Here is a 24095-nt window from a genome sequence, read left to right as displayed (position 1 = left end):
CAACCCCAGCCCTGAGCTCAGCCCTGGAGCTCTGCCAGCCCAGCGTGACCGAGAGAAAAAGAACCTTCAGCTTCCTCCCGTGGCAGATCCAGCCCCAGCAGGGAGCTGCAGACCCTCACATGACGCTGCAGTCATCGGCCTTTCCCAAAAAGCCGCGGTTTTGCGGGAAAACGGCCGCGGTCACACGGAGCTGCTGGGCTCCTTGTGCTCAAACAAGTGCAGAGGAGTCACCAGGCTCTGAAGCCACCATGGGATCATCCTGCTTTGGATGGGGTTTGGGGATGATTTAGGGTGGCTTTGTCAGCGCTGTCACCCTCTGGAGCTCCGGCGGGAATAAAAACAAAGCTGGGGAGGGAAAGTCACAGGACGGAGGGGATGGGTGGAGGAGGAAGGAGCAGGGGGTGTCACTCATGTGATGGCCATGCCCCAAAGGTCACTCACGTGGCCAGGGAACGGGAAAGGGCTGGGAATGAGCTGGGCCCTGATGCCAGCAGGGCCCTTTTGTAGGGAATGGGGGTCCTGGAGCAGCTCTGTGTCCCTGTTTGAGAACAAGAATGTGCCCAAATCCCCAGTGCCAGCAGGGCCCTTTTGTAGGGAGTGAGGATCCTGGAGCAGCTCTGTGTCCCTGTTTGAGAACAGGAATGAGCCCCAATGCCAGCAGGGCCCTTTTGTAGGGAATGGGGATCCCAGAGCAGCTCTGTGTCCCTGTTTGAGAATGGGAATGAGCCCCAATGCCAGCAGGACCCTTTTGTAGGGAATGGGGATCCCAGAATGTCTCCATGTCTCCATTCCAGAACAGGAATGTGCCCAAATCCCCAATGCCAGCAGGGCCCTTTTGTAGGGAATGAGGATCCCAGAGCAGCTCTGTGTCCCCATTCCAGAACAGGAATGAGCCCCAATCCCTGATGCCAGCAGGGCTCATTTGTAGGGAATGAGGATCCCATGTCCCCATTCCAACCCAGAGCTGGAGCTGGGTGTTCATCCTAAATTTGTGGGGTTCAGGTTTTGGGGTTTTGCTTCCCAGCAGGGCTGAGTTCTCCCACTCCAGGTGAATTCCTGCCTTAGGGAAAAGATTCTCCCTTGGGCTTCTGAGGCTCCATTAGCAAAGGGCTGTTAATTATGGGGCTGCTCCTGGGAAACTGGGGAGAAGGAGATTCCAGCCAGGCCTGAGCTCCCTGAAGCAGGAGGGAAGGAAAAAAGGGTGAATTCCTGGGGGCTTCAGGCTTCCCAGGAAAAAAGGGATGAATTCCTTGAGGATGCTTCAGGTTTCCCTGGATTTTAAGGTTTGAGTGGATTGAGGTGGGATGGAGCAGCTCCAAAGGTTCCGTGCATGCTGTTGGTGGGACATGGAGTGGCTGAAAATCCATTCCTGTGCAGAGCCCAGGAGTTTTTAAGGAGTTTTCAGGGAGTTTTTAGGGAGTTTTCAGGGAGTTTTTAAGGAGTTTTTAGGGAGTTTTCAGGGAGTTTTTAGGAAGTTTTCAGGGAGTTTTCCCACCCTGCGATGGCTTCTGGTCCCACGCCACAGAAATCTTGAGGTCTGAAAGGAGGTGAAGGGAGGGAAAAAAAAAAAAAGAGGGAAAAAAAAAGGGAATAAAAACTTGCTGCAGTCAGGGAAAAATTCAATGGCTCATTGAGGCGCGGAGCTGCTGCTGCAGGAAGTGTGAAGGGAAAATGGAGCCGGCTTTGTTCTTGCCCAGACAAGGAGCGAGCGCCGGCCCCAACAGCCGCGCTCTGTTCCCAAAACCCATGAGGTCATCCCGAAAAGCAGGAACCGGCTCTGGGATCGCGATCCCGGCTCCCCCGCCGGGCTCCCCCTGCTTTTCCTGGCTCCGGGCTCGCTCCAAGGAGGTGGCGGCGGCTCCTGGCCCCGCTCCAGCCAGAGGGAGCTGCTGCATCCCCCGATCCCAAAACCCTGGGGCTGCTCCGTCCCTAAATCCCAAAACATGGAGGGTTTGGAGACCCTAAGGGTGCTCCGTCCCGAAATCCCAAAACACGGAGCTGCTGCATCCCTAAATCCCAAAACATGAAGGGTTTGGAGACCCTCAATCTGCTCCATCCCTAAATCCCAAAACACGGAGCTGCTCCATCCCTAAATCCCAGAACCCTTGGGCTGCTCCATCCCTAAATCCCAAAACATGGAGGGTTTGGAGACCCTCAATCTGCTCCATCCCTAAATCCCAAAACATGGAGCTGCTGCATCCCCGGATCCCAAAACCCTCAGGCTGCCCCATCCCTAAATCCCAAAACATGGAGGGTTTGGAGACCCTGGGGCTGCTCCATCCCTAAATCCCAAAACATGGAGGGTTTCGAGACCCTCGGGCAGCTCCATCCCCAAATTCCCAGTCCTGGTGGGTTTGGTGATGCTCAGGCTGCTGAATTCCCAAACCATGGAGCTGCTCCATCCCTAAATCCCAAAACATGAAGGGTTTGGAGACCCTCAATCTGCTCCATCCCTAAATCCCAAAACACAGAGCTGCTCCATCCCTAAATCCCAAAACACGGAGGGTTTGGAGACCCTGGGGCTTCTCCATCCCTAAATCCCAAAACACGGAGGTGCCCCATCCCTAAATCCCAAAATACGGAGGGTTTGGAGACCCTCGGGCTGCTCCATCCCCAAATTCCCAATCCTGGTGGCTTTGGGGTTTTTTGCAGCTCCGTGTAATGGATGTGAGGCTGCTCTTTAATTAATTAAAGGCATGATTTAATTAAGGCTGAGTTCACGGGGTGCATCCTCCATCCCCAAATCCCATCCCCAGCATGGGATAAGGAGGCTGCACCAATCCCACATTTTTTGGGGTGGGAGTGGGGGGGAAGGAAGACAAAAGCAGCAAAATTTCAGTCCTGGAAGGGTAAATGTGGCCCTGAGGGGTTTATGGAGTCCTGGAAGGGTGAATGCAGAGTTTATGGGGTCCTGGAAGGGTAGAGAGGGTCCTGAGAGGTAAACGGGGTCCTGGAAGGGTAAATGCAGTCCTGAGAGGTAAATGGGGTTCTGGAAGGGTGAATATGGCCCTGTGGGGTTTATGGGGTCCTGGAAGGGTAAATGCAGCCCTGTGGGGTTTATAGGGTTCTGGAAGGGTCAGTGCAGCCCTGTGGCATTTATAGGATGCTGGAAGAGTAAATGCAGCCATGAGGAGTTTATGGGGTCTTGGAAGAGTAAATGCAGCCATGAGGAATTTATGGGGTCCTGGAAGGGTGAATGCAGCCCTGAGAGGTTTATGGGGTCCTGGAAGGGTAAATGCAGCCCTGAGAGGTTTATGGGGTCCTGGAAGGGTAAATGCAGCCATGAGGAGTTTATGGGGTCCTGAAAGACAGAATGCAGCCCTGAGGAGTTTATGCGGTCCTGGAAGGGTAAATGCGGTCCTGAGAGGTCAATGGGTCCTGGAAGGGTAAATGCAATCCTGAGGGGTTTATAGGGTCCTGGAAGGGTAGAGAGGGTCCTGAGAGGTAAATGGGGTCCTGGAAGGGTAAATGCAATTCTGAGGGGTTTATAGCTATGGTCCTGGAAGGGTAGAGAGGGTCCTGAGAGATAAATGAGGTCCTGGCAGGGTGAGTGCGGTCCTGAGAGGGTCCTGGCAGGGTGAGTGCGGTCCTGAGAGGTCTGTGGGGTCCTGGCAGGGTGAGTGCGGTCCTGAGAGGTCTGTGGGGTCCTGGCAGGGTGAGTGCGGTCCTGAGTGGGTCCTGGCAGGGTGAGTGCGGTCCTGAGAGGTCTGTGGGGTCCTGGCAGGGTGAGTGCGGTCCTGAGAGGGTCCTGGCAGGGTGAGTGCGGTCCTGAGTGGTCTGTGGGGTCCTGGCAGGGTGAGTGCAGTCCTGAGAGGTCTGTGGGGTCCTGGCAGGGTGAGTGCGGTCCTGAGTGGGTCCTGGCAGGGTGAGTGCGGTCCTGAGAGGTCTGTGGGGTCCTGGCAGGGTGAGTGCAGTCCTGAGAGGGTCCTGGCAGGGTGAGTGCGGTCCTGAGAGGTCTGTGGGGTCCTGGCAGGGTGAGTGCGGTCCTGAGAGGGTCCTGGCAGGGTGAGTGCCCCTCCGGCGCTGGCTGTCGGAGGAGTGGCAGCTCGCAGCTATGGGAGGAATGGCAGGAATTGCCGGCGCAGCTCGGGATCAGCGCATTTTTCCGCGCTGCCGTCAGGGCGGGCAGGTGGCACCGTGGGCTGGAGCTGCCCGGGAGCCGTGCCAGGGCCGCTGCCCGTCAGGCCGGGACAGGCCCGGCTTCCCGGCCGGTTTCACCCTCGTGACCGCGATCCCGGGGCCGCGTTTCGGTTGGGAAAGGCCGGGAAAGGTTTGGCTGAGCCGGGGGAAAATGCGGCGATGGGGACGGGGGGGGATCCGCGCCTCCTCCATCCCGCCGGGGAATAAATCAATGAATAAATCAATAAATAAATGGATGAAAGGGCAGAGGCTGCTCGGAGCCAGCCCAGCTCCGTGATGGGAGAGGAGGAGGAGGCGTCTCCTCCAGCACGGAGCCGCTGCTGAGTCACGGCTCGGCAGAGCCAGCGCTGCTGTCACCGCTCTGTCACCGCTCTGTCACCGCTCTGTCACCCGCCGCTGCTGCGCGCGGCTGACTCAGGAGCTGCGCGGGTTTGCGCTGCTTTTTTTCCCAAGAAAACAGCCCAAATCGGGACTTTGTCAGCCTGCCGGGCACACGGAGGGGAGCGCCCGGGAGCAGAGCGGCGCCGTGGGACGCGGAGGGGCCGCTCCGGCCGTCACTCGGGGCTGCCGTGACGCGACACCGGGAGGGTGGCACAGCCTCGGCTCCCCGCCAGCCCTGGTGGGAATGTGAGCACAAAACCTGGGATTTGTGAGCTTGGAAATGTAGGGATGGAAGCCAGGAGAGATTTGGGGCTGTTCATGAGTCACACCGAGCTGCTGAGGATGTGGCTCTGAGCTTTTAGTCCTGCTTTTAGTCCAGAATATCCAAACCGGTTTAAAACACCAAATCCTGATCATTCCAGGTTTTTTTCCTGACTTCAGTGCTTTCCCTAAACCAGGGGGATTTGTGCCCCAGCCAGACCCTCCCGAGCTGTGTTTGCGTCATTCCCAAACCTCTCACCTGCACTCCGGGATCCCGAATTTCCCAACCTCCCTCCCAGCCGTGTCCTTGCCCTTGGGCCACCCCGGATGATCCCTCCCTGCCCTCGCTCTTGCGTTCCCTGTATTTGTATGGATTTCCCGTGGTTTCAGTGCTGCTGGGAAACCTTTCTGTCAGTGTTCGCTGGGCTGGGATCCGCCACATCCAGGAGGAGCAGCCCGGAGAGGGGCGCGGTGACTCCATCCCTGCTGGAAGAGCTCCAGGGCACAGCGTGAGGAACAGCGCCACCAGAGCCGTTCCCGAAAATCGCCTTGTCCCAAACGCTGCTGCCGGGAGCAGCCGGGAAGCGCTGCTGCAGAATTCAGGAAGATTTGTTTGTGCTGAGGAGGGCTGGGGGTGACTCAGGCCTGGTGCTGAGTCACGGAGCAGAGCCAGGCAAGGCAGGAGTCAGCGCTGGCCCGGCTCCAGCAGCAGCAGGAGGTGGGACCAGGCCAGGCTCCAGAGCTTTGCCCCCCTGGCAGAAGGAATTCTGCCTCTGTGGGGGTCATTTCTTCACTTCTGGAGGGTGTGCAGGAGACCCGAGTGTCCCTGCTGTCCTGTGCTTCCTGCAGATGTCACATCCCAGTCCTTTCCCAAACACTGACTTCCTTAAAAAATGGGCAAAGGGACAATGGAGCTGGATCCAAAACCAGGGCAGTGTTGGATCCAAAACCTGGGCACTGCTGGATCCACATGTGGGCAGTGCTGGATCCAAAACCAGGGCAGTGTTGGATCCAAAACCTGGGCACTGCTGGATCCACATGTGGGCAGTGCTGGATCCAAAACCAGGGCAGTGCTGGATCCAAACCTGGGCACTGTTGGATCCCAAACCAGGGCAATGTTGGATCCACATCTGGGCACTGCTGGATCCAAACCTGGGCACTGCTGGATCCACATCTGGGCACTGCTGGATCCCAAACCAGGGCACTGCTGGATCCAAAACCATGACAGCGCTGTGGATCCAGCGGTGCCCAGATGTGGATCCAGCACTGCCCAGGCTGTGGATCCAGCAGTGCCCTTGTTTTGGATCCAGCACTGCCCAGGCTTTGGATCCTCAGGATGCTGCAGGGACAGGGATGGGGGTGGGAACAGCTCCCAGAAGTTCTCTGAACTCTCCCTGGGCTGATTCATCGGCCTCACTCCGTAAACAGGAAGCTGAGAAAGTACAGGCAGGTGATCCTGTGCTGCTGCAAACACTTGGAAACACAAATTCCTTGCATTTTTTTCCCCCAGCTGCCTGCTAACTCCTGTCCAGGTGAACGTTGTTCTGGCAGTTCTGCAGCAGGAAGGGCTCTGGAGGTCATGGCACGGGTTTAGAAGGAGCTGGACTTTGGCACGGAGCTTTTCCCTGCTCCTAATCCAATTGCAGAGCCTGAGATTGGGAGGGGTTCAGATCCCCCTGTGGGACAGCACCGACTGCACTTCTCTCTGCTCTTGGGAGGGGAAAAGGCCCTGCTGGGAAGAAGGAAACTGGGATTCACTGGGATGCTGAGGAGCTGCAGCTGGGCTGTTTTGGAGCGCCTCAAACCGGAGCAGGAGCTCCTTCCCCAGGGAACAGCCTCCTTCCTCCTCCCGTTTTCCACAGAACCGGACCTGATTTCACCCTGGCAGCTTCCCCGTGCTGGCCTGACTTAACTTCCAGGACGGGAGAGGCGGAGATTCCCAAACAGCCTCGATAATTCAGGGAATCCTCCCTCCCTCGGGGAGCCGGGAACGCGGGGCTGCAGCGCCGCTCACTCCCCCCCCTCCCTGCTCCATTCCCGAGTGCTGCTCAGGGATTGAGGAGCTGAGAACGCTGCCAAGCAAAATAATCCCTGAGAGTGCCCTTGTGGTCTGGAATAAACTCCCCAAACGTCTAAACACAGGCGAGACAGCGAGGATTTGGGATGGGACGGGCGCTCCCACCCCCGATCCCGCCGGGAACGCTCGGCTTTGAAGCTGCCAGGCTCGGGGAGAAGGTTGGAGGAGCCTCTAATTAAGGCTGGAAGGGCTGCAGTGGGCGGCTGGCGGGGCCAGGAGCGCCGGCGGGATCCGAGGCCGTGTTTGCTTTGGCTGCTTCCCCTCCTGGAATCGGCTCCGGCTCCGGTGGGCGGTGGGAGCTGCCCCCCGTGCCCTGGGAGCTGAGTCAGCGGCGGGAGGTGGCGGCTGTGACACCTCCACAGGGGTGGCACGAAGGGGACAGGCCCGGGGTGGTGTCTGGCCAAGGGGTTCGGTGTGGCTGGAGCTGCCCCCGGGACAGGGGGGCATTGTTTGGGTCTTGTGGAAAAAATCCACACAGTTCCTGCTGTGGAACCAGGAGGAAGGGGGTTCAGGCGTTGTGGGGGTGTAGGGACACAGCCCCATGGGCAGGTGGGATGTGAATCTCATGGGCAGGTTGGACACAAATCCTGTGCGAGGGTTGGACATGAATCTCATGGGCAGGTTGGACACAAATCCCATGGGCAGGTTGGGCACAAATCCTATGGGCAGGTTGAATACAAATCCTATGGGAAGGTTGGACATGAATCTCATGGACAGGTTGGACACAAATCCCATGGACAGGGGGGATGTAAATCCCATGGGAAGGCTGGACACAAATCCCATGGGCAGGTGGGACACAAATCCCATGGGAAGATTGAACATGAATCCCATGGGCAGGTTGGACACAAATCCCATGGGAAGGTTGGACATAAATCCTATAGGAAAGTTGGACACAAATCCCATGGAAAGGTGGGACACAAGTCCCATGGGAAGGTGGGACACAAATCCCATGGGCAGGCTGGACACAAATCCCATGGGAAGGTTGGACACAAATCCCCCGGGCAGGTGGGACACAAATCCTATAGGAAAGTTGGACACAAATCCCATGGGCAGGTTGGACACAAATCCCATGGGAAGTTCAGATACGGTCCCATGGACACACCCCCATGTGCAGGTTGGACGTGACCCACGTGCAGGTGTCACCTGCCCAGGTGCCAGGGACACCAAAGCCACCAGGGCTGCTCCAGGAGCCCCCCAGAGCCCCCCTTGGTGCCCAGCCCGGGGCTGTGCTGGGGCAGAGCTTCCCTCCCACAGAACCAGGAGGATTTTTCCGTCTGCTCAGCAGAGCTTTTAACAGAACTCCCTGGAAAGGGGATCCTGAGGGCTCCTTCAGGGAAAGGGGAACTTGAAACAACGTCAGGAAGCATCAGCGGGGCCACCAGAGCTCCCTTTGCGCATGGGATCAGTCCCGAGGTGGCCGTGGGTGTAGGATGGGATGGGATGAACTTTAACCTCCCTTGCCACCCCTCCATGATCCTGGGATGGAGCACGAAGCCAGGGCAGCTCCTCACCCTGCTCCAGCCCCTCTGTGCCCGTGTTCCCTGCAGGATTCTGCTGTGCTGGGGCCCGGAGCCGATGGCAGAGAATGTCCACGACTAACAACATAGCTCAGGCCCGGAAGCTCGTGGAGCAGCTCCGCATCGAGGCCGGGATCGAGAGGATCAAGGTGAGGATGGGAGTGGGAACGTGCTCTTTGTTATAGGATTGTGCTCTTTGTTATAGGAACCTGCTCTTTGTTATAGGATCGTGCTCTTTGTTATAGGAACCTGCTCTTTGTTATAGGATTGTGCTCTTTGTTATAGGAACCTGCTCTTTGTTATAGGAACCTGCTCTTTGTTATAGGATTGTGCTCTTTGTTATAGGAACCTGCTCTTTGTTATAGGATTGTGCTCTTTGTTATAGGAATGTGCTCTTTGTCTTTGTTGACAAAGTGACAAAATGATTCTTTGTCCCCTTAAAAAGGAAATAAGCGAAAAGTTTCTCTCCTTAATGAGGTGAAAAGGCATCTCCTAGGACTTGGAGGACTTCACCTCATTAAGGATAGCTAATTGGACAGGAGTTAAAGAGTCTGGCTTGGGCAATTTGCTAGAAAAAGAAGAGAACAAAGAAACCAATGGCTTTTGTGAAGTGGTTTTGTGAAGAGGGCTTCTTGCACCTAGATTCGTTTTTCTCTCTAAAGAATTTGTTATTTTGCCTTTTATTAAAACCTCTTTGTTCCCAACACTGCCACTAAAGCCATCTTGCTGATTTTAAGCCTTCTAAGGTAGCTGAGCTATCTTGGGTGTGAAATGATCTCCAGGAGCTTATGAGACCTGGCTCAAAAAGACTCCTAATTCCAAAGGGAGTGGGAAGAGATCCTGGGTTTCCCCCAGCATTCCAGGATTCCCTCCAAGGAAGCCAGAGGGGGTCCCTCCATCGGGATTTGGTGTCAAGGACAAATGGGTTTGGATGGAAAGAGGGGAATTTTAGGGTCGGTGGACAGAAGGGATTCTCTCCATGGCACAGAGCAGCTCTGGCTGCCCCTGGATCCCTGGAAGTGCCCAAGGCCAGGCTGGGTGAGGCTTGGAGGGACAGAGAAACCTCCAGATGTGGCTCCATCTCTGCCCTGTGTCATTAAGGAAATTAAAATTAAACAAAAAAAGGGAAAATCTCCTGAGCCTCCAGCAGCTCCCTGGGGATCTGGAGCCTCCTCGGATCCCTCCAAGCTCTCCCTTCCCAAAAAACAGCTTGGAACTAAACCAAGCAGTGCCTTAAACAATGGATCCTAAAGTTTTCCAAACCTTAACAAGAGGCTGCACTCAGGGAATCTTTTCCTTCACTTTTTCATCCCAAATCCCTGAAAAACACAGCTACAATAATATCCCTTTGAAATCCTTAAGGGAAAAGCTGGATGTAAATCCCCAAAAATCCTGCAAGCACTGGTGACTCTGAGCTGAGAATATTCCCATAAATTCCTGATTTTTTCCTCCAATATCCAGGTCTTTAAAGCTCATCCCAAATCCCTGAAAAACACAGATGGAATATTCCATTTAAATCTCCCAGCTGGGGCATTCCCCCACACTCCTTACTGTTAACTCTGATTTTCCCCCTCCAAAATTCCCATTTTTCTCCTCATCTCCCCAAAATTTCTGTTGGGAAAAGCTGGATGTCAAACCCCCAAAAATCCTGGAAGTGCTGGTGACTCTGAGATGGGATTATCCCCCAAATTCCTGCAATTATCCCCCCAATTCCTGCTTTTTTTTTGTTTTGTTTTTATCCCCAAAATCCAGGTCTCCAAAGCATCCTCGGAGCTGATGAATTACTGTGAGCAGCATGCTCGGAATGATCCTCTCCTGGTGGGAGTTCCTGCTTCTGAGAATCCCTTTAAGGACAAAAAGCCCTGTATCATCCTATAGCTGTGGATCCTTCTGGAAGGAAATCCCCATCCAGCCTCTGGATCCAGGCTCCTCCACAGCTCCACCTGCACCCAGGGGTAAAAACTCAACGCTGGCTTCAAACAGAACTTAACAATTCCTGAGAAAAACAAACAAACAAACAAAAAAATCCAAGAAAAACAAACAAACAAACAAAAAAACCCCAGCGAAAAACAAAAATACCCAAAAAAAACACCCAAAAAAAAGTAAATTTGGAAGTGGGGGTTTTTAGGGAAGGGGTGGCTGCTTCCTGGGAAGGAAAGTGGGATTAAGAATTAGAATCAGGATTTTAAAATTTACCCAGGGTTGAGGGAGGAAAGGAAGGTGGTGGTGGGGGGGGGATTTTTTATTGGGATATTTGGATTTGGGAAAGGGGTGGTGGAGGAGGAGGAGGTGGGGGGGTCATTCCCAGTGGGATGTGAGAGCTGGACCTGGATCCAATCAGAGCCCAATCAGCAGGAATTTCTTCTGGAGAAGGGGTGAGGTGGGAACCATTTTGTAAAAAATCAGTACAAAAAGAAAAAAAAAAAAAAAACAAAACAAAACCCCCCCCCCCCAAATTCCCCAAATCCAGCTGGAAAAATCCCTGCTGGGAATGGCCAGAGGGAGGCTGGGGAGGCTTTTCCCTGCATCCCACAGCTCTGCTGGGATCCAGGGATGGCCCTGCTGCAAGGGAATTCCCAGCTGGGAGAGATCCCAGGAGGAATTTTAGGGAGCCCCAGGGATGGGGGAGTCGGGATCTTTGGGGGGTCCCTGTGCTGTCCCCAAATTCAGGGAGGGAGGGAGGGAAGGGAAGGAGCTTCCTGGTGCATCCAGAATCTTGGAAAAATCAACTTTTGGGGGAGTTTCAACCCGGATCAGCAAATTCCCAGCGTTTCCCATCTCCCTTTTCCACACTGGAATTCTTCCCACTAAATCCAGGGCCTGGGAATTGTCCAGGGAAGTTTGGGGCAGCTGGGGAGGGGGAGTGGAAGGATCAGTTCTTTTCCCATCCCTTGGGAATCTGGGACTGGGATGGAACTGGGAGCGCTTGGATCTCACGGGGATGAGCCAGCATGGAGGGGAGAGCAGGGAAAGGGGAGCAGGGAAAGGGAACAGGAAAAGGGGATCTGGAAAAGGGGATCTGGAAAAGGGGAGCAGGGAAAGGGGAGCAGGAAAAGGGGAGCAGGAAAAGGGGGACAGGAAAAGGAGAACAGGAGAAGGGGAGCAGGGAAAGGGGATCTGGAAAAGGGGAGCAGGAAAAGGGGGACAGGAAAAGGGGAGCAGGAAAAGGGGAGCAGGAAAAGGGGAACAGGAAAAGGGGGACAGGAAAAGGGGAACAGGAGAAGGGGAGCAGGGAAAGGGGATCTGGAAAAGGGGAGCAGGAAAAGGGGAGCAGGGAAAGGGGATCTGGAAAAGGGGAGCAGGAAAAGGGGAGCAGGAAAAGGGGAGCTGGAAAAGGGGAGCAGGAAAAGGGGAGCAGGAAAAGGGGAGCAGGAAAAGGGGGTCTGGAAAAGGGGAGCAGGAAAAGGGGAGCAGGGAAAGGGGAGCAGGAAAAGGGGAGCAGGAAAAGGGGAGCAGGAAAAGGGGGAGCAGGAGAAGCTTCCATGGAGCCCTTGGGTGGATGCTCGGGAGAGCTCCAGGAATTCCTTGGAGTGGCCACCGGATCTGTGGGAAAGGGACAAATCCCAGAATTTGGGGGCAGTGTCTGAGCCCAGTCCATGTCCCCAGGGCCCATCCTGGGGCTCAGCAGCTCCTGGGAGACATTCCCAGAATCCCAGAATCCATGAGGCTGGAAAAGATTTCCCAAAACCACCGTAGGCAGAAGCCATTCCCAGTTATCCTGAGCCAGGATTCCCAGGTTTTTTGGGAAGAGAAGGGGTAAAAACAACCCAGCCACAGCTGATGTGAAATCCTAGGAGTTTCCCCATTCCCCCACAAAGCTTTGGATCGGGTTAGGAATGCCAGGGATGGGGTTAGGAATGCCAGGGATCCCATCACCGGACAGGGAGCAATTCCCATGGGAAAGGAGTTTGCAATTCCCTGGATTCCCGCTGGTGCTGCCGGGCACCGGGAGCTGCTCCAGCCCTTTTCCAGAGGCCGATGGAATTCCCAGGGGGCCGGGCCGGGCGGGGCCGCTCCGTGTCCCCTCCCCGGCTGCAGGAATGTCGCTGTTCCTTGTTTTCCCTCATTTGCCTTTGCAGCAAAGCCGGGGAAATGCCACGTTTTGAACCCTAAAGCTGTGCGGCTTTTCCTGGGAATGCTCCCCGCCGTGTCCCGGAATTCCAGGGCTCGGGAATGTCCCCCCATGCCTTGGGGGGGAGCAGAGCAGGGAAAACGGGATCATTTCCCAATAATTTCCCTCCCTGTCCTTCAGCCCCAGCAAAGCCTTTTCTGGAGGGTTTGATCCCAAATCCCAAAGCCCATCCCGCTCCAAGCTCCGCCCGCCGGGAATCCCGCGGCCACTCCCGAGTCCAGCCCGGGATTCCTCCTCCAGGAGGGAATTCCCTCTTGTCCTTAATCTCTCGGACAGTTCCAGCCTTATTTTTCTACTCCAGATCTGATTCTTCCTCTGTGTTCGAGACCAGAGCTTGGTGCTATCCTTGGAGCCGGGGCTGGAGCCGGGAATTCTTCCTCCTCCTTCTTCTCCTCCTCCTCCTCCTCCTCCTCCTCAGGGGCTCCAACCCCCCCATCCCGGGAGAATCCTGTGGGATGGGAATCCCAAGGGATGCTGGGTCAGACTTTGGGGTCTGGGTGCTTTGGGGTCGCTCTGCCTCCCCCATCCCAGGGTCCTGCCCGAGCCAAAGCCACGCTGGAGCCGGGAAATGGGAAAAGGGAAATGGGAAATGGGAGATGGGAAATGGGAGATGGGAAATGGGAAAAGGGAAATGGGAAAAGGGAAATGGGAGATAGGAAAAGGGAAATGGGAGATGGGAGATGGGAAATGGGAAAAGGGAAATGGGAGATAGGAAAAGGGAAATGGGAGATGGGAAAAAGGAAAAGGGAAAAAGCAAAAGGGAAAAGGGAAACGGGAGATGGGAAAAGGGAAATGGATGGGAGAAGGAAAAAGAAGCCAAGAAAAGGAGCAAGGAGCAGGGAAAAGGGGTTGGGAAAAGGGAAAAGAGGTTGGGAGAAGGGAAGAGAGATGGGAGAAGGAAAAGGGATGGGAGAAGAGGTTTGGAAAAGGGAAAAAGGGGTTGGGAGAAGGGAAAAGGGGTTGGGAGATGGGAAAAGAAGCCAGGAAAAGGGACAAGGAGCTGGGGGAAAAAGGAACAAGGAGCAGGTAAAAGGGGTTGGGAAAAGGGAAAAGAGGTTGGGAGAAGGGAAAAGGAGCTGGGAGAAGGAGTCGGGAAAAGTGAAAAGGACACAGGAGAAGGAGCAGGGGCAGGGAGAAGGGAAAAGGGGTTGGGAAAAGGGAAAAGGAGCCAGGAAAAAGGGGCAGGGAGAAGGGGAAAGGGGCAGGGAGCCAGGAGAAAGGCCATGGAGCATCTCCCATGGGATCCCTGAATGCCAAGGGTCCCACCAGGAGCTGGGGGTGGGAGCTGCTGGCAGGTGCTGGTGTCTCCATGGATGACTCATTTTTGTTGGGAAAAAAATTCCTTAATTTTTTTTTTTTTCCCCCCACCTTTTTTTTTTCCCTTTTTTTTCTTTTTTTTTCCCGGAATTTTCTCCTTGTCCGAGTAAATCCGTGCTCACGCCATGGGTGTTTTTGTATGGCAGAAATAGAAGTGCAGATTCCCAGTAGTTGCTTGTACTTTGTTCAGTGCATTTGCCAAATCAATTTATTTAAAAAAAAAATTTAAAAGAAAAAAAAAAAAAAAGGAAAAAGGAGGAAAGAACCACACACACACACACACACAAAAAAAAAAAAAAAGGGGAAAAAGGAGGGGGAAAAAAACACAAAAACACACAAAAAAAAGACTTTTCAGAACTTTTTAAGTGCTGGAAGGGGGAGCAGGAGGAGCTGGAGCCCAGCTCCACAAAAGCCTTTTTTTTTGGGATTTAACCACATGCCCAGATCTGTCCGGCCTTTCTTTATGGGATGTGGTGAAGCCAGTGCCAAAAATAGAAATCTGGGAATAAAAGGGCCAGGGAAACATTGCTCCTGTTCCAGTTTTCCTCCCTTTGCCTCACCCTCCCCTCCCTGTCCCGGGGGATGGAGCCGGGACACCCCGGAGCCTCTGGATCTCCCAAATGCCCCTTTTTATTTCCCCCCCTTAAATCCTTAAAAATCCACCTTTATTTAACAAAATCCCAATAATTCCTTTACTCCGAGCCCACGTGGGATCCTTGGCTCTCCTCGTTTTCTCCTTCTCTCTGGTCTATCATTCAAACGATCATTAATTATTATTATTATTATTAATATTATTATTATTATTTGCCAAACTCTGATCTCGTTGCCAAACGCCAATCCAGGTTTTTTCCGGACTGTCCTTAGGAAGTGGTCGGTGTCTGTGCCGTAGGCTCCTCATCCGTCTGCAATTCCCGGGTTTTTTTTGGGTTTGTTTTGTTGATTTTGCCCTTTCTCGTGTGCCATAGCCCTGACCCCCTCTCCCCTCGCACCGTGTTTAATATTTGTGGAATCGTTGTTCCCAAGTGAATGGATAACACAATAAAAAAGGCTCACTTTGCATTTTGCCAATCTCCTCTGCCTGCCTGTGCTGAGCCGGCAATTCCAGATCCTCCCTCGGGAATCCCCTGTGCCCTTTTCCACCCTTGGGGATCCCCTTTCCCACCAGGAATCCCATCAGGATTGGGAACATCGATTCCCAGGAATTGCAACTTCTCAGGGGTCTCAGCTCCTCAAAATTCCACCCTTGGGAATCCCCCAACTCTCAGGGATTCCCCTTTTCCACCTCCTGGATGCTCAGCTGGGATTGGGAACATCAATTCCCAGGGATTGCAGCCCCTCAAGGGTCTTGGCTCCTCAGAAATCCCAAATCCTTGGGAATCCTTCCTCTCCCTGGGATTTCCCTTTCCCACCCCCTGGAGCTCCCATCAGGATTGGGAATGCCCATTCCCAGGAATTGCAACTTCTCAAGGGTCTCGGCTCCTCAGAAATCCACCCTTGGGAATCCCTGAACTCTCAGGGATTCCCCTTTTCCACCTCCTGGATGCTCAGCTGGGATTGGGAACATCGATTCCCAGGGATTGCAGCCCCTCAAGGATCTCAGCTCCTCAGAAATCCCCATTGGGAATCCCCCAACTCTCTGGGATTCCCTTTTCCCACCCCCTGGAGCTCCTGTGGGCACCGGGAATGCCAATTCCCAGGAATTGTGGCCCTTCAAGGATCTCAGCTCCTCAGAATTCCCCCCTTGGGAATCCCGCAGCTCTCAGGGATTCCCTTTTCCCACCCCTGTTCTCCCCATCCCTGGTGGCTCCTCCACGGGAGCTCTTGGGAATCTCCATTTTCCCGGAATCTCCGGAGCCATCCCATCCCATCCTATGGGGAAAACCAAACCCAGCGCTGCATTCCTTCCCTTTTTTTTTTCCGGGAAAAGCGATCCCGGCCCGGCTGGAAGCTCAGCGGGATCCAGGCCGGGAGCGAGTCCTTGGAATGCGCCGCTCCCGCTGCAGCCGCGGGCCGGGAATTGTTGGGATTTTTTCAGCGGCCGCTCCAAAAACGCCGCTGGGAAGGGCGGGATGGACAGGGGGACAAACAGTGGGATGGCAGCAGGTCCCGTGTCACTGTCCCCCAGCCAGGTCCCTGCCACGGAATCCCAAATTCCCCCCGATTCCCTTCCAAGCCCCGGGACACCGGGAGCGGCTCCTGCGCCGGGAATTCGCTGCCAAGCGCCGGAGGTGGCAGCGGGTGGCGGTGCCAGCGCCAAAGCGACACCGGCCGGGTGGCACCGGGCTGGGAGCGGCTAAAAATAACCCTCCCTCCTCCGCCGGGCTATTTTTAGCCTGGCTGCCGCTCTAATTAACTCCCTGCCGCCCTAATTAACTCCTTACCCCCGGAGCCGCGGCCACCGGGACGGCAGCAGGGGTGGCCCAGGGACAGCCGCGGGTGCCCTCGGTGCCACCGGAGCGGGGACAGCGCGGGGACCCCGTCGGGGTCATCCCCGGACCGCAGGGACTCCGTGGAGGATCGCACCGTGTCCCCACGCGGGGGACACGGGGACACCCGTGACGCAATGGTGCCACCACGGTGACATCACGGACGCACTTCCCGCTCCGGGCGTCACCGGCGGGGGCGGGGAGGCAGCTCCGTGCCTCAGTTTCCCCCAGTTTGAAGAGGTTGGGGGTATCGGGGTGAACCGAGCTGCCCCAGGGGGGTTTGGGGTGGGCGGTGCCCCCCCGGTTTTTTGTCCCCGGTGTCGCTGCCAGGGTGGAGACGGAGCCCGGGGCCAGGAGCCGCCGGAGCCACCGGAGCCACCCAGGCCAGACTCATAAATCAGCGGCTCCGGCGCGGCTCCGGCCCTGCCCTGTCTGGCTGCGGCCGCCCCAGAGCCAGGAAGGGGCTCGGTGCCCCCCCCGAGCCCAAACCACCCCCGTGTCACCCCCCGGGACCTCCCACCCCCCGGCGGTGACACAGCGGCTGCGGTGCCACCCCCGCGGGCACTCTGGGGGTGACATCTGCACCCCCCGTGTCACCGGCACCCCCCAAAAACCAACCCCCCCCCCGTGTCAGCTTTTGGGGGGGCGCCCAACACCCATCCCGCACCCCCAGGGCTGGCTGCGACCTCCTAATTAATTATTAATTCGCTAATTATCGCTCGGGGTTTAATTACCCCGCGCTGTCGATGCGGGTGGTCCCGGTGGCTGGGTGGGCTCCGGGGGTGTCCTGAGGATTTTGGGGGGTCTGGGGGGGGTCTCTCACCGCTCCCACCCCCGTGACACGGCCTGACACACCGGTCACACGAGTGGCACAGCCGCGGTGACAGCGGCGACAGGAATGGCCTCGTGACCCCGCCGCCTCATCAGTGAAACGAGTTTGGGCGGCCTCCGCCGCCCTCGGGCCCTTTCCCTTCGGGATTTTCCCAGGGAACAGCGCGACCCCATCGCCCACCCCGAGCTGAGACCCCCACAGCTGGGGGACCTGGGGGGCGATGTCGCAGTTTGGGCCACCCAGAGGGTGTTGTCACCACCTTGTCCCTTGTCCCTGCCGTGTCCTGGCGCTGCCGGGGCTGTCACACGCCGCGCTCGCTCCGTGCCTCAGTTTCCCCCGCCATCAAAACCCCAAAGGAGGGCACAGGGCACGTCCTCAGGCCACGCGACACTCTGGGACGGCCACCGTGTCCCCAAGCCGGGGCTGGCCGGTCGCTGTGTCCCTGCCCGGCCGAACGCTGTGTCCCAGCCGGGCGGGATCTGCCTGGCTCCGGGCCGGGGCTGGCACCGCTCCCGGCCCGCCGGGGCCAGCCCGGGTGACACCGCGCGTGTGACGGGGACAGGGCGAGCTCAGGTGAGCGCCTGCTCCGGGGTGCACCGGAGCGGGGTCGGGGAAAGATCCCGGGGAGCTCCCGGGGGTCCCCACTGCCCACAAAGGGGGGACCCCACCCCTGACCCCAGCGGCCTCGCTTTGCCCGGAGCCCTCGGGGTTGTCCTTGTCCCCACCCCCGGGGGACAGAGGGAATTCCCCCCCCGGGATGGGGGCGTGGGGGCTCCCCCCGGCCCCGCGGGCAGCCCCCGGCCCGGTTCCCACGGCAGCCGCGGTTTCTGCGCGGGTGGAGGAAGCTCCAGCCCTGAGGGGGCCGTGCCTCAGTTTCCCACAGAGCTCAGGGCACCCCGTGCGTATTTTTCTTGGAAAAACCCTTTTTCAGAGCAGGGTGGGGTGGGAATTTCTCCTCCAGCAGCAGCAGCGAGGCCACACACGGGTGGGAATCCCCCGGCCCTATGCAAGGCCCCCCCAGCGTGCAGAGCCCTCCCAGGGGAGGTGGAGCCCACCCCAAAACCCACCCAGGAAGCGCCGATCCCGCTCCCCGCTCCCTTGGGAACGGCTCCAGCAGAGCACAGGGAAGAGCAAACACCAGTAAACGTCAGACATTTTATTGCAAATAAATTTAATTCCTCGCTCGGTAGAAGAATAAACTCTGGAAAAGGTTCAGCTCAGGGTCTCCAAGTGCAAAAGCAGCACCCGGAGGGTGCAGGTCCATCCGTGCTGATGTCCATAATTCCTTAGGAAAACGCAGTTTTTGCACCAAAAAAAAAAAAAAAAAATTAAAAATCAAAAATCAAAAATCCAGCTTTCTGCAGTCCTCGCCTCCATCGGGTCCCAGCTGCCAAAAATCGCGACAGTTTCCAGCTCCGGGGTCACCCCCGCGCTCCGCAGCGCCCGCCCGGGGCTGCCCAGCTCCAGCACGACTCCTCGGCCGGCGGCTCCGGCCAGTGTCCAGTGTCCACCCGGCTCCGGCCAGTGTCCACCCGGCTCCGGCCAGTGTCCAGTGTCCCCCGCCGGGCTCGGCCCGGCTCCCTCCATTCCCACCGCAGCCGCCGCGCTCTCCCTTTCTCCTCTCCGGTTCAAAAGAAAAATAAAATCGGTGGGTTTTGGGGCGTTGTGGGTTGGAACTGGCTGTTTCTCCTTCTTTTTTTGTTTTTTTCCTGCTGTTTAGGTTTTTTTTATTAAGGGTTTTAATCCTTCAAGTCCAGGCCGGGAAGGGGCCGGGAAGGGCTCAGCGCTCCTGCAGACACACGAACGGCACCCACTGGTTCCTGTCGCGACTCTCGGCGCAGTAACTCGCCACCTCCGCCAGCCCCTGGCTCTTCCAGGCGTCCGTGTGCGGGTTCTGCGGGAGCAGGAGCACGAGGTTAATGCCACCAGCGCCCCGACACGTGTCCCCGAGCCGCCCCGTCACCCTCCCCGGCCCCTGGCGGTGTCACGGGGCCACCGGGCGCGTCACCTCCGTGCTCACCGTGACGAGCAGGCAGTGCAGGTCGCGGGGCTCGGAGTCCGCCTCGGGCTCGCCCAGGATGGCAGCGAGGCGCTGCATGCCCGACACGCGCAGAATGTGGATGTCGTTGTCGCAGCAGAACGCCTGGATGAGCGTGAAGTGGATCTGCAGGGCGATGTCACCTTCGTCCTCCTCGTCGGTGGCCAGCACACACAGCACCACGCTGTCCGGGTCCCTGCGGGGGCGAGGCGGGTTAGGGGCGACCGGGACAGCTCGGGATGGTGGAACTCCCTCCCGCGGAGCTGTCACCTCCCTGTCGCGATATAAATCGGCGACTGACCCCCCAAATTCCGCCTGGTCACCACCACCCCGTGAAACGCTCCAGCCCTGCGCTAAGCGGGCCGGGATGAACCCCACCACGCGAGCCAGACCCCCCCCGACAGAGCCCCCGACAAAGCCATATCGCGATACTCACACATTCATCAGCTTGGCCGACTCGTAGACCCCCACGGTGAGGCGGTCCTGCCGCTGCGCCGCCACCAGCACCCGCTCCACCGCCTCGCTCACCGCCTGCATCCTGTCGGGAGGAACGGCAAAGCCGGTGAGCGGCGACAGCGACAAACACAGAGCCCCCGCCGAACGCCCCGAGCCGCCCGCCACTTACTTGCTGCTATCGCAAGGCACCAGCTCCTCCAGGGTCATGGTGCAATCGTAATCCGCAGAAGAAGAAGGCAAACTCCAAGAGCAATAATCCCGAGCTCGGCTATAGCGGGGATATCGCGGAGGTATCGCGGCGCTATCGCGATCCCCGGTCCCGCTCCGCTCCTGCCGCCGCTCCAGCGCGATCGCTCTGAGCCCCAGCCGCGCCCTGCGCTTCATTTTATAGCATTCCTCCAAGGGGCGGGGCCTCAAGCGGCGCCCCCGCCTCTCCCATTGGCTGGCGCCACGCGGAGCCGCCCACGGGAACGGCGCTGATTGGGCGCCGCCGGTGGGACCCACGTGGGGGTGAAACGCGGGGGGGGGGGGGGAAGAGCGCGGGGGAAACCCCCGCCCTGAAACTGCGCCCCCCCCGCGGGCACGGGCGTGGGACCGGCGGGACCGGGGAGAAACCGGGGGGGACCGGGGGGGACCGGGCTCGGGGTCGGTCCGGGGGACCGGGACCCGCTCTGGGGGTCGCTCCGTGCACCGGGGGCTGCACCGGGGGTCGCTCCTTGCACCGGGGGCTGCACCGGGGATCGGTCGGTGGGACAGGGGGCTGCACAGGAGGGTCGCTCCGTGCACTGGGGGCTGCACCGGGGGTCGCTCCGAGGGTCAGCCGGTGCACCGGGGGTCGGGGGCTGGCTGCACAGGGGGGTCGCTCTGTGCACCGGGGGTCGGTCCGGGGTTCGTTTCTTGCACCAGGGGTTGCACAGGGGGTCGCTCCGTGCACCGGAGGATGATCTCTAGGACCGAGGGCTGCACCGGGCGCCGCTCCGTGCACCGGGGGTCGGTCCGGGGGTCGGTCCGTGCACCGGGGGTCGGTCCGGGGATCTGTCTGTGGGACAGGGGGCTGCACAGGGGGGTCGGTCCCTGGGACCGGGGACTGCTCCGAGGGTCGGTTCTTGCACCGGCGGTCTCTCCAGGGGTCGATCGGTGCACGGGTCGGCCCCTGACACCGGGGGCTTTTGCAGGGGCCGGTTCGTGCACAGGGGTCTGCACGGCGGGGGTCGGTCCGTGCACCGGCGGCTGCACCGGGCATCTGTCGGTGGAGCGGGGGCTGCACCGGGGGGGGCGGCAATTCACGCACCGGGCCGCGGGGGCGATCGGACCGTGCACCGGGACCTGCAGGCGGGGGCGGGAGGGGTCGGTGCGCTCAGAGCCGGGGGAACCCGGGACACGCGGGGAGCTCCGAGCCGCGCGGGCGGCGGCCGCCACCTGCCGGGGACACGCCGGGGACACACCGGGGACGCGCTGCCGCTGTCCCGGGGCTTGGGCACACCGAGCTCGCCTCACTTTGGCCCCAGATCCCGCAGCTGCACGGCCGGACCGGTCCGTGAACCCCCGGGGGGTCGCGGGAGGCGCCCACGCCGTGCCTCAGTTTCCCTCAGCCGCGTCCTGAGCCGTATTTCCCAAGCATCTCCCTGCCCACGGCGGTGCTGGCGCTCCGTGCGCGTCGCCGCTGTTCCCCGTCCCCTCCCGGTGCCCCCCGTGCCCCATCGCAGCCGTGGCCGCGCTCCCGCTCCGCCTCCTCCGAGCCGCCAGGCGGCGCTGTCGCTGTCCTCTCTGTGGCCTCGCCGCAAAGCCTTCTGGGAAGTGTAGGCCTGCAGCGCCCCGCCTTTCCGGCTTCGTTAAACGGAGACTACATTACCCAGAAGGCTTTGCGACAATGAGTGGGCGGGGTCGCAGGGTGTGGGCGGGGCGCGGTGCCGCCAAACCGGGACCGGGTCCGGGACCGGGAGCTGGGCTGGAATGGGGTCGAGGGCTGGGAGTCACCAAACCGGCACCGACCTGGGCTGGGGGCAACCGGACCGAGTGGGGGGAGCCGAAATCGAGAGGGGCTACCGGACCGGGTCTAGAAGCCGCCAAACCGGGACCGGACTGGGCTGGGGGCGGCCGGACCGGGACTGCGGGGGTTGCGCTAGACCGGAGCGGCGATCGGGTCGGGGTTCCCCACACTCCGGTCCTGCCGGTGTCCGGCGGTGCCCCCCCCGTCCCGGGTGTCTGTGGGGATCCTGTGGGTTTTGGGGACCCCTGGGGATCGGAGGGACATAGAGGGACCAGACAGGGATGGAACGGGACCGGAGAGCCCCGCTGGGGATGCTGGAGAGCCCGGAAGGGCTGTGGGACAACACCGCGGTAGCGCCCTTGTGTCCCCCTGTCTGTCCCCCTGTCTGTATTCCCTATCGGTCCCCTGTCTGTCCCCACGGCTGTCCCCCTGTCTTTATTCCCTGTCTATCTGTCTGTATTTCCTCTCTGTCCCCTGTCTGTCCCCCCGTCTGTCCGCCCGTCTGTCCTCTTTCCGTCTCCTGTCTGTCCCCCCGGCTGTCCCCTGTATGTTCCCCTTTCCGTCCCTCTGTCTGTCCCTCTGTCTGTCCCCTGTCCGTCCCCTGTCTGTATTCCCTGTCTGTCCATCTGTCTGTATTTCCTCTCTGTCCCCCCGTCTGTCCCCACCTTCGCCGTTCGTGCCCCCCCGGCTGTGCGGTGTCCGGGGCTGAGCCCGGGGTTTGTTTGCTCACGGAATTGGCAGCGGCTGCGGCCCGGGGGGGTCACCGGGGGGTCCCCGCCTGGAGCCGGCGCTGACGTCCGTCCCTGGCCGCTGGCTGGTGGCCCCTGTGTCCCCAGGGATGTTGTGTCCCCCCTGCAGCCCGGTGACGGTGCGGGGCTTTGGGGGGACACAGGCGCCCCGTGTGCGTCACCGGGTGTTTGGGGGTGTCCAGGGGGGTATAAAACCGAGCCTGGCACATCCCGGAGCATCCAGGGGATGGAGAACATGGAGAACGCTCGGCTGTGCCTGCTCTGCCTGCTGGGCTCCGGCCTCATCCTGCTCGGCACCCCCGAACCGGTACCGGAGCTTGGGCCTGCGCTGAGCCCGCCCGGGCACGGCCGGGAGGACACGGAGCTGGTGAGGGGCTGGGGGAGCGGGGCAGGGGGTCCCCAGCACCCCCCAGTGAGGGTTTGGGGCGTTTCGGGGCGTTCCTGCTCCCCCCAGCCCGGTTTGGGGGGACCGGGGGGAATTGGGGAGGGGGCGGCCGAGACCCCGCGCCGGTTTTGTGCCTCGGGAGGTTCCTGGCACCGGGGACATCCCGCAGCACGCGGGGATCGCTGCTCTGGGGAGTTTTGGTTGTTTTTTCCTTCCCCAGCCCATCCTGAGCTCCGGGGCTCAGCTGCGGGGAGGGGGGTGGGGACCGGAGGGGGGGACATGGGGCCGCACCCCAAGGACAGACCCTGAACATCCGGCCGGGATGAGCCAGACACGGGCTAGGGAGGGGACAGGAGCCGGGGGGACTCGGGGTGACACAGATCCAGAGCCCCTGGGTGTGCCGGGAATTGGGGGTGACACGGATCCGGAGCCCCTGGGCGTCCCGGGATTTCGGGGTGCCCCTCTGGAGTCCCTGGGTGTCCCGGGATTTCGGGGTGCCCCGCTGCTGTCTGTGGCAGGCGGAGGCGCTCCGGGAGGTGCTGGACGAGCTGGGGACGCGGGAGCCGCCGGCGCTGGAGAAGAGGCTGAGCTGGGTGCCCTGGGTACGGCGGGGCTGGGGGGCGGCCCTGGGGGACCCCAAACCCTCCTTTGGTGGGGGGTCCGGCGCCGGGGCTGACGGTGCCGCTCCGCAGTGCGAGCCCCGGGAGCCGTGCGCGGTGCGGCGCGGGGCGCGCATCGGGAAGCTCTGCAGCTGCCCCCGCGGCACCTCCTGCAACCTCTTCATCCTCAAGTGCTCCTGAGGGAGCGGGGACACCGGGGGACACCGGGGGACACCAGCTGCCACGAGCCCGCGGCCCAGGAGGGGCACGGAGGGGGAACCGCGGGCTCCAGCACCGGGATGGACCCGCACGGCACCACCCGTGCCCCGGCCCGTGGGGCTGGCGGTGTCCAGGGACACATTAAACCATTGGATCCACGCCTGCCGTCTGCTTTTTTGGGGGATTTTGAGGTTCCCAGCCCCCTCTGCCGCTGGGCAGGGTCCTGAGAGGGGTGGGGGTCCCATCCTGCCCCCCTTCCCTGTCGGGAATTTGAGGTTGGGGCGGGAATGAGGGACAGGGAGTGGGAATCTCATCCCGCTGCGGGAGAGGGGAAGCGGGAATGGGAGCGCTGCGGGGACGGGCAGGGAGCTGCGTCCTGGATCTGAGTCCTGGATTCCCGAGCTGATGGAGACGGAGGGATGGAAGAGCGGGGGGCTCATACGGCCCGGCCCGGCCGCATCCCGAATCCCGCATCCAGATTCCAAATCCGCACCCAGAATCTCGGATCCCCACCCAAAATCCAGCATCCCCATCTAGAATCTTGGCTCCCCATCCAGAATCCCGCATTCCCCATCC

General features: G+C 59.5%; 3 protein-coding genes across 3 annotated transcripts in view; 2 read left to right on the top strand and 1 right to left on the bottom strand.

Annotated features, from left to right (window-relative positions):
• Positions 1-10821, top strand: part of GNG7 (G protein subunit gamma 7) — a 49451-nt gene extending 38630 nt beyond the window's left edge. The window contains exons 4-5 of the mRNA XM_054650428.2: positions 8407-8525; positions 10129-10821. Coding sequence (XP_054506403.1) covers positions 8445-8525; positions 10129-10254 — 207 coding nt within the window. The 5' untranslated portion in view covers positions 8407-8444 and the 3' untranslated portion in view covers positions 10255-10821. The remainder of the gene's footprint in view (positions 1-8406; positions 8526-10128) is intronic.
• Positions 10822-18224: 7403 nt separating this feature from the next.
• GADD45B (growth arrest and DNA damage inducible beta) lies at positions 18225-19948 on the bottom strand. Its single transcript, XM_054650425.2, has 4 exons — positions 19747-19948; positions 19558-19659; positions 19104-19317; positions 18225-18977 (listed from the first exon to the last, which is right to left on the bottom strand). Exons 1-4 carry the CDS (start codon positions 19782-19784, stop codon positions 18864-18866), a joined length of 468 nt encoding a protein of 155 aa, XP_054506400.1. The 5' UTR covers positions 19785-19948; the 3' UTR covers positions 18225-18863.
• Positions 19949-21927: 1979 nt separating this feature from the next.
• Positions 21928-23678, top strand: LOC129131430 (cocaine- and amphetamine-regulated transcript protein-like). Its single transcript, XM_054650426.2, has 3 exons — positions 21928-22683; positions 23220-23303; positions 23394-23678. The coding sequence occupies exons 1-3, from the start codon at positions 22543-22545 to the stop codon at positions 23499-23501; spliced, it is 333 nt and encodes a 110-aa protein (XP_054506401.1). The 5' UTR covers positions 21928-22542; the 3' UTR covers positions 23502-23678.
• The last annotated feature ends 417 nt before the right edge of the window (positions 23679-24095 follow it).

Source organism: Agelaius phoeniceus, chromosome 29 (assembly GCF_051311805.1).
Source record: "Agelaius phoeniceus isolate bAgePho1 chromosome 29, bAgePho1.hap1, whole genome shotgun sequence".
NCBI classification, from domain to species: Eukaryota; Metazoa; Chordata; class Aves; order Passeriformes; family Icteridae; genus Agelaius; species Agelaius phoeniceus.
Note: the sequence above shows the minus strand (reverse complement) of the source record. Positions and strands in the feature narration are given on the sequence as shown.

Coding starts and splice junctions, on each gene's coding strand:
- GADD45B (XM_054650425.2), bottom strand. CDS start 19,784: ATGACCCTGGAGGAGCTGGTGCCTTGCGATAGCAGCAA. Junction 19,660..19,746: donor GTGCCTTGCGATAGCAGCAA/GTAAGTGGCGGG, acceptor TCCTCCCGACAG/GATGCAGGCGGTGAGCGAGG. Junction 19,318..19,557: donor TCGGCCAAGCTGATGAATGT/GTGAGTATCGCG, acceptor TCGCCCCCGCAG/GGACCCGGACAGCGTGGTGC.
- LOC129131430 (XM_054650426.2), top strand. CDS start 22,543: ATGGAGAACATGGAGAACGCTCGGCTGTGCCTGCTCTGCCTGCTGGGC. Junction 22,684..23,219: donor GCCGGGAGGACACGGAGCTG/GTGAGGGGCTGG, acceptor TGTCTGTGGCAG/GCGGAGGCGCTCCGGGAGGT. Junction 23,304..23,393: donor GGCTGAGCTGGGTGCCCTGG/GTACGGCGGGGC, acceptor GCCGCTCCGCAG/TGCGAGCCCCGGGAGCCGTG.